At 38.1% G+C, this 16,974-nt stretch overlaps 1 protein-coding gene and 1 long non-coding RNA gene across 3 annotated transcripts in view; both read right to left on the minus strand.

The window, feature by feature from the left end:
* Positions 1 to 1,170: 1,170 nt before the first annotated feature.
* slc37a2 (solute carrier family 37 member 2) overlaps positions 1,171 to 16,974 on the minus strand; it is a 50,975-nt gene continuing 35,171 nt past the window's right edge. Inside the window, exons 13-18 of one of the 2 annotated variants that reach the window (XM_028030925.1) lie at positions 8,720 to 8,768; positions 8,032 to 8,105; positions 7,848 to 7,926; positions 2,118 to 2,215; positions 1,889 to 1,953; positions 1,171 to 1,459 (exon numbers count right to left, since the gene is read on the minus strand). In XM_028030925.1, the coding sequence (XP_027886726.1) occupies positions 1,897 to 1,953; positions 2,118 to 2,215; positions 7,848 to 7,926; positions 8,032 to 8,105; positions 8,720 to 8,768 (357 nt within the window). In that variant the 3' untranslated portion in view covers positions 1,171 to 1,459; positions 1,889 to 1,896. Of the gene's footprint in view, positions 1,539 to 1,888; positions 1,954 to 2,117; positions 2,216 to 7,847; positions 7,927 to 8,031; positions 8,106 to 8,719; positions 8,769 to 16,974 lie in introns of both variants that reach the window. The other variant, XM_028030926.1, reaches the window with a different exon arrangement.
* On the minus strand, positions 2,545 to 4,789 carry LOC114152845 (uncharacterized). Its single transcript, XR_003597233.1, has 2 exons — positions 4,307 to 4,789; positions 2,545 to 3,439 (listed from the first exon to the last, which is right to left on the minus strand). It is a non-coding gene; the product is annotated as an uncharacterized LOC114152845 (long non-coding RNA).

Below are 16,974 nucleotides of genomic sequence, written 5' to 3' on the forward strand. Positions count from 1 at the left end.
GGAGTTGAGCCTTTTTTCATTCGGTGTCATCAACAGAAAGAGAAAAAGGCCGGAAGAGACGATAATTAAAATGACGTTGATAGTTTTAATTTATTGTACGATTAATTGTTGCACATTTACAGGTTTGCAGAAATAGAAGACCACAAATTAGCACAAATACCTTAGACGAATTGTCAAGCAAAGAGATGGAGGGTTAATGAAACGTCATTATCTCAATCATGAACTCATTTGCTTACCACAGTGTTCTGGAGTCAATTTAAGTTTCCATTGTAGCAAACTGATTTGTTAATAAATGAGTACATACTTTATATGAACAGTGTGCAAGAAAATAACATGAAGGAACATGACACACCATGTGTAAGATGTGACTGCAATCAGCGATGCAGTTTTCTGTGTGCCTTATTTTAGTAAGATGGAACTGACACCTCAATTAGATGACCTCTTTCAGAAAATCCCTCTTGACTCCCTGGTGGATGTTGGCGAAGCAGTAGTCCATAAAAGCTCCAAAAACAGATTTTATGTGGGCAAATTCTCGAGTAAAATAAAATGTAACCAGACACTTCAAAGAGGCTCTGATGCTGGGGGTGATGTAAGAAATTGTGTGGATTAATACATGCTAGAACTGAATATTTTGACTTCTTTACTTGCAACTTCTGCATAACCAAACTTCAACTACAAAATTGCTGCAAGGAAAAAAATGGTGGATTGACAAAACTGATTAGCCAGAAAATATGACCATATTTAGCAGTTCCACAGCAAATGTCGTGATGTCATAGACAAGAAAAATGTTACAGTGAATAGAGAAAAATGAACACACTGAAAAATACATTCCAAAAAACAATATAAAAATAGCTACGCAGTACCAGGAGAGAATAAATTTACATTTTTTGAACTCAAGACACAAAAAAATTAAGTGCTAAAAGAGTGAATTTTACATAAAATGTAAATTTTATATGCTTTAATGGAAGCATGCCAGTTTCATAAAAACTCATGCTTTTTGATAAAGGTTTTGAGCTCAGATGAGGGTTTTTTTCAGTCGTATGAAAATTTGTGTATTTCACAAAACTGTACATTTGTAATTGAAATGCATCTATGTACATGAGATACATATTTCAGCTATGGCTACATGTGAGCTGCAATGCCTTACAAAAACAGGGACAGAATCTTGCATGATTTCTTAACATTATTTATTTGACGGTTTTATACACTGAGCATAAACAGCATTTTACAGCACATCTGATTAATCTCTGAGTTTATCAAATTTCCCAAGGAATTACTTGTGAGGAGACAGCAAATCAAAAACAAGATTAAGACAAACAATAAAAGAACATTAAGACAACTTAGAATACCGGTAATCAAAATTTGTCTCTGCAAAGTGACATTTCCTTTGTTGTTTTACAAAAAGAAAGCTTCAATCATCAGCTTAGTAACTTGAATCTTCTGGCTTTTCTTTCTTTGGCTATACAGTGAGAAGAGATCTGATTTAGTTATAGTGCTGTGACAGTTTGTTTTGATTGTGAGATTACATTTCTCTAAACCTAAAAAGCAAGAAATAAAAGAAATTACAGTTATGTTAAGAGAATGACTATTTTATTACTTTTGTTTACTTTCATTTGGATTTCAGTTGGAAAGGTCTGACTAATGACCAATTGAAATGACATATTTTCTAAATTATCATGAATGCACTGTAATTGTGCAACCATTTACAGTGCAACTCAAAGTCAGGTAATTTTATTTGAAATATATTTATGCTTAAAGATTGATAAAGTGTAAGAGATGGGTGGAATGAGTGAAAAAATATTATAGATACAAGAAAAAAACTGTCTTCTAATAATTCCGATTTTTTTTGGTGGCTCTATGTTTAAAACCAGTCACGTTAGTGACTCACCCTGTGGCTCAGGGAATCCGTCCACACCAGCCTTTGATTTCCTTAAAGACAAGTCGGGTCAAAAACTGGGGAAAAAAAACAACAAAAGATTAGCCACTATTCAGTTTGTGTGCAGTAAACAATTACAGGTAGTCATCATAACAACAGACAGAAGCCAAAACACAGAATTTAAACCACTGCTATTAAGAGATTTTTTATAAATTAGTGCTATTGTAGTGTTATTTCTGACCAGGCAGGCTAAGATGTCAGCAGAGATGAGCATGTAGAAAACATTGTTCCAGCCGGTGGGTGAGATCAAACCAGCCAACAAAGGACCCAACGCTGCACCTGCAAAAATCACATAAAAACATGTTTGCTGTTGTCTTCACTGAGCCGAAACGGTAACACTCTATTTGACGGGGTGTACATAAGACTGACATGACACTGTCATAAACATAAATAAGTCTTCATTAATATTTATGACTGTTGTCATAAAGTGTCATTCAGTAAATCATGACACTTTTAATGCAAAGTTGACGTTATTCAAAATGTCTTTGTTATGACAACTTGACATTAACCAAGAATCATCATCGGTCATAAATATGTCATAATAATTAATTGTCAAAATTGAAAATATTATGAATCTTTGTTTATTATTACATTATCATTTGTTGGTAGTCTTAACTGTGACAGTTATAAGGTCATTATAATTGCGTGATTAATATATTCCCTTAAACATTGGAGTAGTTACAGATGTCATTAAGTGTTATTACACTGTCAAAAGCTTTAACAACACAGTCATTAATATTTACCTCACCTGAAATAAAGTGGAACAAGTAGGATCAATAAGAAAGATGTCATTAAGTTTTATTACACTGTCAAATGACTTAATAACAAAGTCATTAATAATTCCTCTTTCCTCAAGTAACGTGAAACAAATAGCAAGACTTATGAAGATGTCATAACACTTAATGGGGTAACATAAGTGTTACTACACCAATGTAGTATAGTAATTAATACTACATTAAGTGTTCCTACACTTAATGTAGTAACATTAAGTGTTATTACAGTGTCAAATGCTATACTAACAGAGTTTTATCACAAGTAAAGTGGAATACAGTGGACTATTTATAACTACCATCATAGCTATAGAACAAACCCTTTGTACAATGGAATAAAACAAAGGATTACTTGCACTTCTTGTGCAGAAGGGTTCAACTTCTGGTCAGCATATTGTAATTCTGAAATACTGATTAAAAAACTAAAACAGAATTACTTATTCTTTAACTTATGAAAAAGGGTTCTTTCAACAGTCCTAACATCTTTTTTTTTGCTTTGATTGCATCAGCCATCTCCTTTGTTATAGCCTTCCTGTAATGCTCTGAAAACAGGGAGATCTTCTTTCCTGGAAACAGTTCTTTGAAAGTGTCCGGAAATGCTCAGAAATTATAGCTGTTCTTGCAATGGTTGTGGTCAATGTTAATCATGGTGAAAGCCTCTTCATGAATTCAAACTTGGTCAATCTCTTCTGGACATTCTCATAGTGGGTGATGACTCAATCCACTGTGGTCACTTAAAAAAACAAAAAAAAAACAAATAAAAAAACAATGTTATCTTAATTCATTATTTATTTAAGTACCATTCCAAGAATCTCCCTTGCTGCACACTGTAAGAATAGTAGACTGGCAGACAAATGTCAAGTTGACATGACTGGTTGTTATAAAGTGTAATATAATGATTTTTTTAATACAAGAAGCATAATGACTAGAGCTGAACAAAATTATTCTGTTCAAGTTTGGCAGAAGTTCATACAGACTGCCACTGTTGTTCAAAATGCATCATTTAATGTATAGTTTTAGGCACATGAGTGTATCTTTTCACTTAATGAGCATTCAAAATTATTTCCAACCAGATACTCTGGCTTGTCAATGTTTTCAAGAGGTTTATTAATAAATAATTAGATTAAACACCAGTTTTACATTTGACAACAATAGTTGTCTAAACGTAACTTAATAACTCAGCTGGTGAATGTGTCGTGTTCTGTGTTTTCTGTGTGTTAATTTCAAGTTTTCTGTGTTCTCTGAGTCTCCGTGTTGTCCTGTCTCCCTTTGATTACTCCCAGGTGTTTCTTATTCCCTGATTACCCCCTGTGTATTTAATGCCACCTGTGTGTCTGCGTCTTTGTCGGGTCCTCGTCGCTTGTGTGATTTCTGTCTGCCTGTTCATTTGCCACGCCTTCATTCTGTTGCTACCGGTGTGAGCCCTGGTTTTCGCTCAGCCGTGCCGCCAGATTCCTTGTGGACTGTTTTTAAACGTTATTCAGTATTAAAATTACCATCTTTACCTCATCCTGGGTCTGCTGCGTCTGCCTCACCACATCCACCGCACCGATTCTTGACAGAATGTTGATTACCGTACTGCTCCTTATTCCCCACTTACCTTTCCCTTTCATCCTCCTTCACCTGGAGAAAATAGTAACACAAAAATGACTTAAATAATTTTATTGGGGAATATTTCATCTGCTTCTTTCTCTTTGGTCAAACAGAGACTTCTTCCTCTGGTGCCTGGTCCTCGATAATGAAGAGCATTAGCAACCTCTGTCGCACCCAGCCCCCAACTATCATGTGTCCTTAGGATAAAATGGGTCTTCATGTGGATAAAGTCGACAAAGCCACGAACACAAGCACTATGTCACATCAGCCAAGTTTCTAAATAAGGATAAATTTCACTAACATAGCAGCTCTTAATTTGCTCGATTAAAATTGGAGGGAAAAAATCTATTTGCCTGCCTTTAAAATACGTTTAAAATTAAAGGTTAACCTTACAGTTATGGAGTGTAATACCTTTACCTTACATTAACTTACAGCAAAGTAGCATTAGCACGAATTGCTCATAGCTAACATTACAAAGAAAGAGAAACATAGTGTTAAGGAAATATGGCTATTTTTGATTGTTTAATATAGTTAAGCTAATGCCATGTGCGTTTAAGTACATCAACATTCCTATTTGGACAAGCTGATGCAAGGTAAAAGATCAGAGATAAACATTCTCCTGGCAGGGCTGTAACTTAGAGCAGCCATAAAACACTATGCTCTTGAAAGGCTTTAAATTAGTAGGCCATAAAGAATATCTTCCCCGGCTCACAGGTCAGAGGTCGGGGGTTTCCCAGGAGCTCAGAGTTGCATCTGGAGTTGATCACAGCTTAGGAATCTTGGAAACACTTAGGTTTAATTTCTGATACACCTTTTTAATATTGGTAGCAATAGTGTGTTAGATTAAAGTATATTACCCAAGCTACAAGTACTAATCTAGTAAATGGAATGTATTTGAAAATGTACTAACTATGACAATATCGGAATCAAAAGAGAATGATTTGAATGTTATGTTTTACAGGTTGAAAAAGACTTCTATCTCATTATTGTTTGTGATAAGGCAAAAATTCAAATCTTTGGAGAAGCTGACTGCAGAGGAGCAAGATAGGTTTTGTGAAAATAACTTATAACTTTAATAACTAAAATGACTCTTGATATTTGTCATTAAAACTCAGGGGAAGGTCTAAGTTTTTCCAAGGTAGCTCTTGGTTGGTCAAAACAGGGGTACGCCCTATTTGCATATATTAACAAAGAGAAACGCCTTCACTAGAAAAGGGAATGCGCAACAATAAGAATTCAGACAACTGCCCTGTTTTGCTTTTAAGCAACCAGCTGTCTCCAAAGGCGCTTTTGTTCTTTTCTTTTAATTCTTTTGTCTCAGGTAAAGAATGTACTTCTTTGTACTCTGAAGTTTCTTGTTAAATTCATACGGTGTTTTCTATTGAATTAAACTCTATATCTCTGTGACGTCATCGAGCCTCGCCGTCTGCATTCCAGCCGTGACGACATCCGCTCGGGACCTGGGCTAACAGGAGGAAAAGAGAGCCATGCTTTTTCCAAAATTTAAGCTAACCTAATAAATTTCCTCCTTAATAATAGACAATGTTTTTTTCTAAAAAAAAAAAAAAATTAAAAATTAAAGTTAAGACACCTACCTCATATGTATTAGGTGACACATTTCGGCTTCTTTTTAAACAGCAGGTCTGGCCATTATAACTTTGTCATGTTCCGTGTTTTTCTGTGTATTTATTTATTGTTTTCTGTGTCCTTGAGTCTCTTCGTTGTCCTGTCCTCCCCTTGATTGTTCCCAGGTGTGTCTCGTTTCTGTGATTACCCTCCCGTGTATTTAATGCCACCTGTGTGTCTGCGTCGCTGTCGGGTCCTTGTCATTTGTTCGCGTCATACTGTCTAGCTGTCGTCTCATTGTGGCGTCTAGTCCCTTCGTGTAACCGGTTGCTACCGGCGTCGAGCCCTGGCTTCCGCTCGGCCGTGCTGCCCGGTGTTTGTGGACTGTTTGGATTTTATGTTCATTAAATTATCATCATTCATCTACCTGGTTCCATCTGCGTCTGCCTCACCACCAACACCGCACCAATTCATGACAAACTTGGTTTAGGGAAGCCAACAAGATGAAGATTTTTTCTTCACACACTGAACGCCTGTTCGTGCACTGCTGCCTCTCACTGGTGGAGATGGTGTACTGCACTACTTCAAACAGCCTTAAATAATGTTTTAAATGCGAAGTTCGTAAGTGCTTTGTAGACATCTTGCTGTAAAAAGTTTGGTTAAATTACATAAATAAATGTATAACAAGTGACATAGTAATGTAATAATACACAAAGATACATAACATTTAAAATGTTGATAACTATTATGATATATTTATGACAGGTGATGGTTCTTGGTTAATGTCAGGTTGTCATAACAAAGACATTTTGAATAACGTCAACTTTGCATTAAAAGTTTCATTATTTACCAAATGACACTTTATGACAACAGTCATAAACATTCATGAAGACTTATTCATGTTCATGATAGGTGTTTTGCCATGTTTATGACAGTGTCATGTCAGTCTTATGCACACCCCGTCAAATAAAGTGTTACCGCAGAAACCACAAGGGCTGGGCGGTATGGCTTAAAAATAAAACATTCCGATTTCTTCATACTAATTCTGATTTTAATTGATTTTTTTTGTCGCTATCTTTTCTAAAAAAGAAATAAATATTTTCAAACAGTGACTTTTATTTCAAACTTATCTGTGACTTTACGTTGGAATATTATTGCCAACGTGCAATAATTTTTGTTTAATTACATAATTAATAGCAGAAAAAAACCGTCTTAAAATTACAAGAAAAAAAACTGTTCAGTTACATTAAGATTTGACATAACCGCTCAGTTCAAGAGTTACTTCAAAATACACATTTGTTTGCACAATCATTTTAAAGTCCTGCTACTGATAATAATTAATATGTATGTATTAAAAAATGAAGCATTTCCATTAGACATTAGGCATGAAGAATTATCTGTAAAACTAATACCAACTTTATAACTTCATAAAATGCTCAGCATACCTCATTTTATTTTTATATTATTAATGTTCAATCTCTCATAAAAAAACAACTTTATTCTGGGAAGATTATTAATTTAATCTTGAAGAGTTGATAAAAATTCAAAATCCAAATAAATAGAAGGTCAAACAAGATGTGGGGCACCACTCTTAAATATGGAAACCCAAGTTGTTTTAGTGTCCGACCCTAGATTTCACCAAAAGCATTTATACCTTTTGGAATTTACATGCGAACATGGCCACCCTCTAGCTCTGCCTCTGTTTACATTTACACCCAGTCATGAGAAAATAATTTAACTTGAGATTAAAGGGAAATATTTACTGCATTGTCAGTTTAGGAGAAAGAGAAGTAACCATTTGTGGTTTGCAGTCGGAAAACAACAAATGGTTATGTTCATTTTATATAAACATAAGGTTTTATGTTTATATAAAATGACTTTGTTATTCCATTAACTTACCAAAAATGTATTAAAATTTCACTTACGTTAGAAAAATCAAAGTTTCAACAGATGAGGGGATGTATGGCTTTTACAATGCATACCTATTGATCCAGTGCCATCAATGATTGCAGTAACAGTTGATAAAGCTCTGGAGTTTCCTCTCAGACTCTCATGTGTTCCCTGCAATAAAACAGAAATATTATGTCTATCAGGCTTAAAAGTCTAATGCACAGAAATGAGATGAGGAAGCACAGGATCTAATGTTACGATGTTCAGAGATTTTACCAGGTCAGCAGATACAGCTGTGGTGATCAAGGCGTATGGTCCGTTCACTAGGCCTCCACACAGCAGCAGCATACCTATATGTGAAAATGTTAATCTAAATTCTTTCATGCATTAAACTCAAAATATTTAAAAATCTAACAGCTTCAAGTGTTAAATGTTTCATTAATCAACCTCTTTTCAGTTCAAATAAAGCTTATCTGTCTAACTCTTTATGTCTGAAAATTATGTTTGGATGCTTTCATCTCTTTTAAAAAAACACAAAGTTCTTTTTTTTCATTTTGAGGAGTCAGAACTATTGACTAAAATAACACCATGAAGAAAGCACACGCTCCATCAATAAACAAAATCACAGAGAACCATCCTATCCAACGATCAATTTATAGACGTGTGACATTGCATAATATGCAGCTTCTCTCAGCTGCTGCTTCCTGAAGAAATTTCATTTCAAGCCATGTTTTGCTGCATTGGCCATAAAAGTGTTTATTTTGAAAGCTTTATGTTTATTTAGCCTTAAAAACTAATCAGAGTTGAGATAAAGTTTTAGAATTACCTTTCACAGGTCAGGGGAAAGTTGTTTTCACATCAAAAGTTTAAAGTCTATGCATGTATTATTTAGGTAAAGCAGATAAAACATCCGCCTGAAAATTTTGTCGAAATAATATAAAAACCAGAATTAAATGCCTCTTACCGATTGTGATCCCTAGGCTCTTTTGTCCGATGTAATTATAGACGAAGAGCTGGAAGCAAAACGAACAGAAGGTGTAAATAAAATGGAAATGACCACCATCCCACTCCTTCATAAGGTTAACATTACCTTATGGACTTCTAATATTCTAATATTCTAATACAAAATACTGTCAACAAGTTTCCACTAAGCAAATATGGCTTAGGGTAAATTTGCACTTTTTGGATATCTGGATCTGAATTTTATACCTGCCCTGCGACAGACTGGCGACCTGTCCAGGGTGAACCCCGCCTCTCGCCCGGAACGTTAGCTGGAGATAAGCACCAACACCCCTTCCAACCCTTCTAAGGGACAAGGGTGTACAGAAAATGGATGGATGGATGGATGAATTTTATACCTGTAAACAAACTGATTTCTACCATCAGGTTTCTCTCTATTTCTCCACATCGCTCAGTATTTTTAATAATAGGGGTAAAAATGTCATGATTTGCTGTGAGAGGTGGTCAGGATGACGCTGAAGACCCAGGTTGAAATGAAAGAATGATGTTTTAATGATCCAAAAAACACAATAATCCAGGCAGCACAGATGAGCGGAAGGCTAACGCTCACAACTGGTAGCAACTGGAACAAATGAACCAAACGACAGACTTGATGGCAGACAAGACGCGACAAGACAAGGACCAGACAAGGAACAAGTGACACAGGTCAGATTACACAAACAGGAAGACAATCAGGAGAAACAAGGGTCAGCTGGGGACAATCAATGGGTTCACAGGACAACACAGAGCCTCAATTAACTGAAAATGACACAAAAACCTAAATTAACAGAAAAACCCAAATCCTCACAAAAAATTATAACGTTTTCAAAACACACTCTACAGTCATATTCATTAAATTAGAATACGTATTAAGCTGCGGTTTGTTAATCAGATTAAAAGCACCTTTTGAAAATGATGGCCTTTAACCAATCGATCAACTTTATTTATAACGTTAACTAGACTTGCTTGCAAGTGAGGTGAGTCAGCTTCCTGGTCAAACAGCAAATTTTTTATTTTGATAATTAACAACTATTATGATATATTTATGACAGGTGATGATTCTTGGTTAATCTCAGGTTGTCATAACAAAGACATTTTGAATAATGTCAACTTTGCATTAAAAGTGTCATTATTTACCAAATGACACTTTATGACAGTCATAAATATTCATGAAGACTTATTCATGTTCATGACAGGTGTTATGTCATGTTTATGACAGTGTCATGTCAGTCTTATGCACGTCAGTCTTATTGTGACATAATTGCACAATAGATATAAATATTACATAATTAAAAGTGATCAATACTAGAGATGCTCCAATCAGGTTTTTTGCTGCCTATCCCGATTCCGATAACCCATGAGGGCCGATCACTGCCGATCACCAATCACGGCCAATCACCTGGATTAGTTGGTAATTTTGTCGCGTTAGGTATAAATGCTACAATGTGATCTGGCAAAATGGAAAAATGATCTGGCAATAAATTCAACTAATTTAGACATAAAACATCCAAAATACTTGCAGCTACAATACAGCAGTTATTCTGTCAAAAGGACAACTGAAAAACCAGCAATCAGTAAAATAATGTTTAACAGTAAGGTTCTCATTACTCTAAATTATACACGAGTCAACTAAATCTCACAACACTGCCTTTATCAAATACTGTAAAGAAAAAGTGGAAACATTCATTCAAAGTCAAATGCAGGTTGCATCAGAATAAACAATCCTGAATTCAAAACTTCCTGACAGCATGGCTAGCTGTTCTGTACTGGTTCTGAATGGCTGTTTCTGACCGAGGTGAGTAATTCTGCATGTCAGGTCTAAATACCTATTAGAGACAATTTTAAACAAACACAGGAAAGACAAGAGAGTTAAATTCTTTGTTCTCGCGAGGAGAGCAGACAGAGATGTGCTTTCAGTTATAAACCTCCTACCGCTCTGAAAAACACATCTCCCGCTCCTCTGTTTTATTGATTTTAGGAACCCTGCCACACGGGGCGCTGCAACTCTAAAATGGTGGAGGGGAAAACAATTCACATAGTTGCAGCGCTAAATGATAATCACTAACTAAACACATGTTATCTACAATCTAAATCCTTCTTGCTCCAGGCACGGCGTCGAATGGGACACGTTGTATAGCTTCAAAGCAACGGCTTTGTAGCACAAAGAACAAAGCAGAGTTTCCTCCAGGGTTGTAAAACTCAGCTGGGAACAACTAACACCTCTATTTCCCAGGGATTCCTTTAGGAAGGAATCAAAGTTATTTAACACACAGAAACATTACTTATACTAAGAGTAAAAGAATAAGAGCATATAAGTAAACATTATCTAAATGTAACTACAAGGCTACATGATACAACGAATATTTGATAATTACTAAAAATACAATTTATCCAACACTGCAGAACACAGGGAGGAGACAGAGGAGATCGATTTTTTTTCAGAGATTATCTGTCTTATGTTAGGAGATAGCAAAGGTTTTAATACATGTGTAAAATCTTCTTGTTTGTTTGTTTCATTTACATGCTGCAGCTTCAAGCAGCTGTTCGGTATGAGAGTTCAGTCTGGTGGATGTTGAGTGGCGCTTGGTCTGTAAAATATTACTACCAGTAGCTCATAGCGGCGGTCCAACAGCAAGAGCAGAACCAGTGTCTTACACCGCTAGCTCGTTGACTTAAATAATTTTTTGGGTTATTTGCTTAGCTTTCAGAAAGCTAAGCAAATAAGCAAAAAAAATATAAATAACCAAGCAAATTATAAATAACCCAAGCTCATCCGGGTGAGTGTTGGTAGCTGTGCGCGGCTTTACCAGGTGCCTGGCCGCTCCAGATATCTTTTTTTCCTGCATTGAGCCTCGATGTAGCCAAACTCTGTCAAATGCTTGCTTTATAAATGTCATGTTGGAGTTTATTCATTTTTGTCTCTGTGCTCCACCAGGTCTGTTAACCAGTTTCAATACCTGACCAGAACCCCTCAGTGTAAATTAGCTTAAGAAATAATGAGATTTGGCTATATATAAAAACAGGCTTTAATGCCGAAAAATGATCAAATGTTACAAGCCATACATGTCATACAAATGGAACAGATACAGAGTTACATTCACCGTCCAGTGCTGGGCCACACTTAACTCACCTTACGGATGCAACCAAGTGAGGCAGAGATTGTGATGACTGGCAACAGTCACATATAAACATGGTTATGTACGCTGCAGCTTGTGTGTGTGTAAGCAGTCGAATGAGGCTACACACAGAGATAGAGGAAAAGACAGAATCTACAACAGTCATATTAGATTTGTTCTGTTTATGCATGTTGACGTGCTTCATTCCGGAGGTAATTTCAAGTCAAACTTCCCCAGTCAAACATTTTTTTAAGTTTATGCAAATCAGAAGTTTTGTCTTGGGTACTCAAAAATCTCTAACATTACCTAGTCTTACTTCTACAGAAGAATTGGCAACAAATTGCCATTTGAAGAAGGGCCTAATATCCCGTTTTTAAAACATCAAAGACAGCTCCCAGACATCCTCAGAACACAAAAGATTGGCCTGGTGTGATGACTTGAAATGCAATATATCAGTAGAGGAATGGCAGAGAGCCTGTCTGAAGGCACAGACACAATCTATTAATACTCAATTCAAGTTAATCCAATACAAATGGTTGATGAGAACATATGTTACTCCAACATTACTAAATAAATTTAATTCCAACATCCCGGACACATGTGCTAAATGTGGAGATAAAGGTAATTTGATTCACTGTCTTTGGGAATGTCCTGAGATTCAGAATTTTTGGAAGGAGGTTATTAGCGACTGTCAAACAAAGTCGCCGAGCAGCTGAATAGGGGAATCCTTGTTGACGCGCCAGCTGATCAAAAACGCCATTCCAGGTTGCAGTTAAGATGGTTTTATTTTGTCATATTATCAATATCCAAGAACAGTGTCCAAAAAAGCATTAAAACCGGATCCGCAGGTTTAGACAGTGATCAAGGACAAAAACTATATTAGCATAAAGCGGTCAGCAAAAAGTAAAACCTCCCCCATCACCCACTCACTGAAGTCACTAGGTGCCGCCACAGGTGATCTACAATCACTAATAACACCACGTGATCCCGCCCCTCATCTATCCACAACATTCCGGCCCCTAATTATTACATCATTACACAGTAATAATTACTCATACAACACCATAACCTAAGATATACACTACATAGAAACACACATTGAGACAACACATTCAAAAGTCCATAAAAGTCATTTTCAAATAGTCAAACAGTCATTTTCTCCTTTTTCTTCAAAATAGTCCATCCATAGTCAGTCAGTCATAGGCCAGAGGTTACCAGCACTTAGCCTAAATATAGTCAGTCTGCGATGTACATCTAGTTGTGGTAAAGTCAAGTCAAAGGGTCATGTCAAGAGTTGAGTTAAGTCAAATGTGTTGTCTTCATTGGTCGGAAGTCTCCTGAAGAAGGCATATCTTTGTGATGGGTCTGCATAAGTGGCTGGTTGGGGTCTTAATCCAGACCTGACGTACAAGTCCATTTTTGTCTGGCATAGTTTCTGTGATTCTGCCCATGATCCAGGAACCACGAGGTGCCGAGTCATCCATTATAAGGACCACATCTCCAGGAACAAAGTTGCGTCTAATCTTCATCCACTTTTGGCGCTGTTGAAGTTGAGGCAGGTATTCTTTAATCCATCTCTTCCAGAACAGATTAGATATATATTGGACCTGTCTCCATCGTTTCCGTGCATAAACATCATCTTTCTGGAATAAACCTGGTGGTAAGTTTGGGTTAGCCTTGAGTAAGAGAAGATGGTTCGGTGTTAGAGCTTCCAGATCATTTGGATCAGCGGATTCCAATGTGATAGGTCTACTGTTGAGGATTGACTCCACTTCACAGAGAGCAGTTTGAAGTCCTTCCTCGTCCAAATGCTGTGTCTGCAAGGTGAAAGTAAGAGCTTTTCTTATGGAACGAATCAATCTCTCCCATGCTCCACCATGGTGCGATCCAGCTGGAGGATTGAAGGTCCACTTCACCCCTTTCAGTGACAGCACGTCAGAGATCTTTTCCTGATTCCAATCTTCGATAGCTCGTCTCAGTTCGCGCTCTGCGCCCACAAAGTTGGTACCATTATCGGACCGCAGCTCTTGTACTTGGCCTCTCCTTGCAATGAAACGTCGTAAGGCGTTAATGAAAGAGTCTGTGTCAAGAGATGAGGCAACCTCAATGTGTACTGCTCTGATCGCCAAACATGTGAAGATAACTCCATATTTTTTCACAAGACTTCTCCCACGCTTCACTTCAAATGGACCAAAATAGTCCACTCCAACAAAACTAAAGGGGGGTTTTTCAGGGGTTACTCTGCTTTCAGGCAGGTCAGCCATTTGTTGCTGGCCTGCAGCTCCATGAAGCCGTCTGCAGATCACACACCTTGACATGAGTTTTCTAATCAATGCTCCAGCACCAGGAATCCAATATTTCTGATGGAGCTCTGAGAGTATGTGGTTCCTACCACCATGACCCACCTCTTTATGGATATATTGGAGAATGAGATAAGCAATGTGAAGATCTTTAGCAACAATGATAGGGTGTTTAAAATCTTCAGACATGACAGCCCTGCTGAGACGTCCTCCAACACGCAGCACATCATCCACCAGAACAGGATTTAACCTGTATATGTGACTGCTTCGTTTGATGTTCTTTCCCTTTTGGAGACAGGAGATTTCTTCAGAATATCTTTCCTTCTGACAAAACTTGATTATCTGCATCTCAGCATCCTCAATCTCTCCCAATGAAAGGAAGCCAGTACGTAGCTCAACCCTATGAAGAGCACCTTCAGACTGGGTTGTTTCAGATGCAGACTGTAAATGTGTCTTGTTTTCTTTGTAATGCAAGAGCAATGTTTTAAATCTCAAAATCCAACCCATCACTCTGACAAGACGAGTCCAGGATGAAGCACGACGAATCAAAAGAGCCAAAGGATGATCATCATCTTGTGCGGGGGAAACACCAATAAAAGCAGACACTTTGACTTCAGGATCTTCATGCAGAAGTTTCTGTAAGTTGTCTGGGTTTACAGGCCAATCTGTCTCTGGCTGTGTAAGAAATGCAGGGCCAGATAACCATGTAGTATTATGTAGAAATGGCTCTACCTTCATACCCCTGGAGGCAATGTCTGCGGGGTTATTTGTCGTATTCACAAATCTCCACTGGGAGACGCCAGAAGCTCTGAGAATCTCTGACACTCTGTTTGCCACGAAAACACGGAACCTGGAAGTCTTGTTATTGAGGTATTTCAATACAGAAGTGCTGTCTGTCCAAAACACTGAATCTAGGAGAGGTAGCCTTAGTTCTCTTCTCCACAGTATGTCCATACGAACTGCCAACACAGCCGCCGTCAATTCCATACGGGGAATTGTGACTGATTTTAAAGGTGCCACTCTGGACTTCCCCATTATGAAGGAACTGTGCATTTGGGAAAAACTGTTCTGCAGCAGCAGGTAGGTAACAACACCATACCCCTTCTCACTCGCATCTGTAAAATGTTGTAACTGAGCGGTGATTGCTTGCCCAAAATCAGTAGATTTCAAACACCTTTTGATGCTGATGTTGTCCAACAGATGCAATTCTTCCACCCAGCTTTTCCACTCTTGAGCAACTGCTGCTGGAATAGCATCATCCCATCCTATTCCCTTCTGACACAGGTCTTGAAGGATTCTTTTAGCTACGAAAATGACAGGAGCTATGAATCCCAAGGGGTCATAGAAGGTGCTTATAGTGGAAAGGATCCCTCTTCGGGTCCAAGGTCTATTTGGGATGGATATGCAGAACTTAAACGCATCTGACTGTAGACACCACCATACTCCCAATGCTCGTTCAACAGGCAAGATGTCACAATTCAGATCTAGGCTTTTAACCTCTTTAGCTCTTTCCTCCTCAGGTATTGCTGCCAAGACGCTGCGGCTATTACTAATCCACTTTGTTAAGTGGAAGCCGCCTTTGGCGCAGATGAGTCTGAGGTCTGAGTAAAGAGATATGGCTTCCTCTTCAGTGCCTATTGAGGCAAGACAGTCATCCACATAGAAATTATACAAAATGGTATCAATCACCTGCTGGCTGAAATCTGCCTTGTTGTCTTCTGCACATTTCCGCAGGGCATAGTTAGCACAACTTGGAGATGATGTTGCTCCAAATAAATGAACGCCCATGCGATACTCCTGCATGCTCTGATTGAAGTCACCACCAGGCCACCAGAGAAACCTCAATAGGTCAGCATCTTCCTCTGGCACATGCACCTGATGGAACATGGCTTCAATGTCAGACATCAAAACAACAGGCTCTTTTCTAAACCTAGTCAGCACACCAACCAGGCTATTTGTCAAATCGGGACCACTCAGGAGCTGTGCATTGAGAGAAATGCCCTGGAATGACGCAGCACAATCAAAGACAACCCGAATCTTTCCCTTGGTAGGATGGTACACCCCATGGTGAGGGATATACCAAACCTTTCCATCACTGCGCTCCAAGTCTGTGATTGGCACTCTTTTTGCATAACCTTTGAATAAAAGATCTTCCACAAAGGCAATGTAATCTTTGTGGAAGTCTTTATCTCTGATGAACCTTTTCTTTAAGCTTAAAGCCCGTTGTTCAGCAATTGTGCGGTTATCAGGCATCCTTATGTCTCTGTCTCTCAAAGGCAAGGCAATGTTGTAGTGTCCATCACACAAGGTTACTGTCTTACTGGCCAACTCTAGAAACTTGGAGTCTTCCTTCGACAGCCCCATCTGCTCATCATGGCTGCTCTCAGGAAAATCTATCTTGAATTGTTGCTTCCATAGGTAATCCAGTATAACAGCAGAAATTCTGTTCATGGTGACAGTTGACAGACCACTCGTTCTTTTCCAACATTCTCGATCAATCGGCCCATTCACTGTCCAGCCGAGCACAGTTTTAATGGCGAAAGGTCCTTCACCTTCGCTCCTAATGACCTCTAAAGGTTCAAGAGCTCTGGGCATGTTCATGCCAATCAAAAGCTCCACCTGTGCTTTGATCTCTGGCAAATGAACGTGCTTCAAGTGTGGCCAGATATCCAGATCTTGTTGCTTTGGGATGTTACTCAGGTCTACAGGCATTTTGTGCTGAGTAAAGAGGTCGGGCATGTCATAATACATGTCGCTGTCCAATCCAGCAATTTCAAGATCGGGTACAATGAAGCTGTCCACAA

Source organism: Xiphophorus couchianus, chromosome 11 (genome assembly GCF_001444195.1).
Source record: "Xiphophorus couchianus chromosome 11, X_couchianus-1.0, whole genome shotgun sequence".
Classification (NCBI taxonomy): Eukaryota; Metazoa; Chordata; class Actinopteri; order Cyprinodontiformes; family Poeciliidae; genus Xiphophorus; species Xiphophorus couchianus.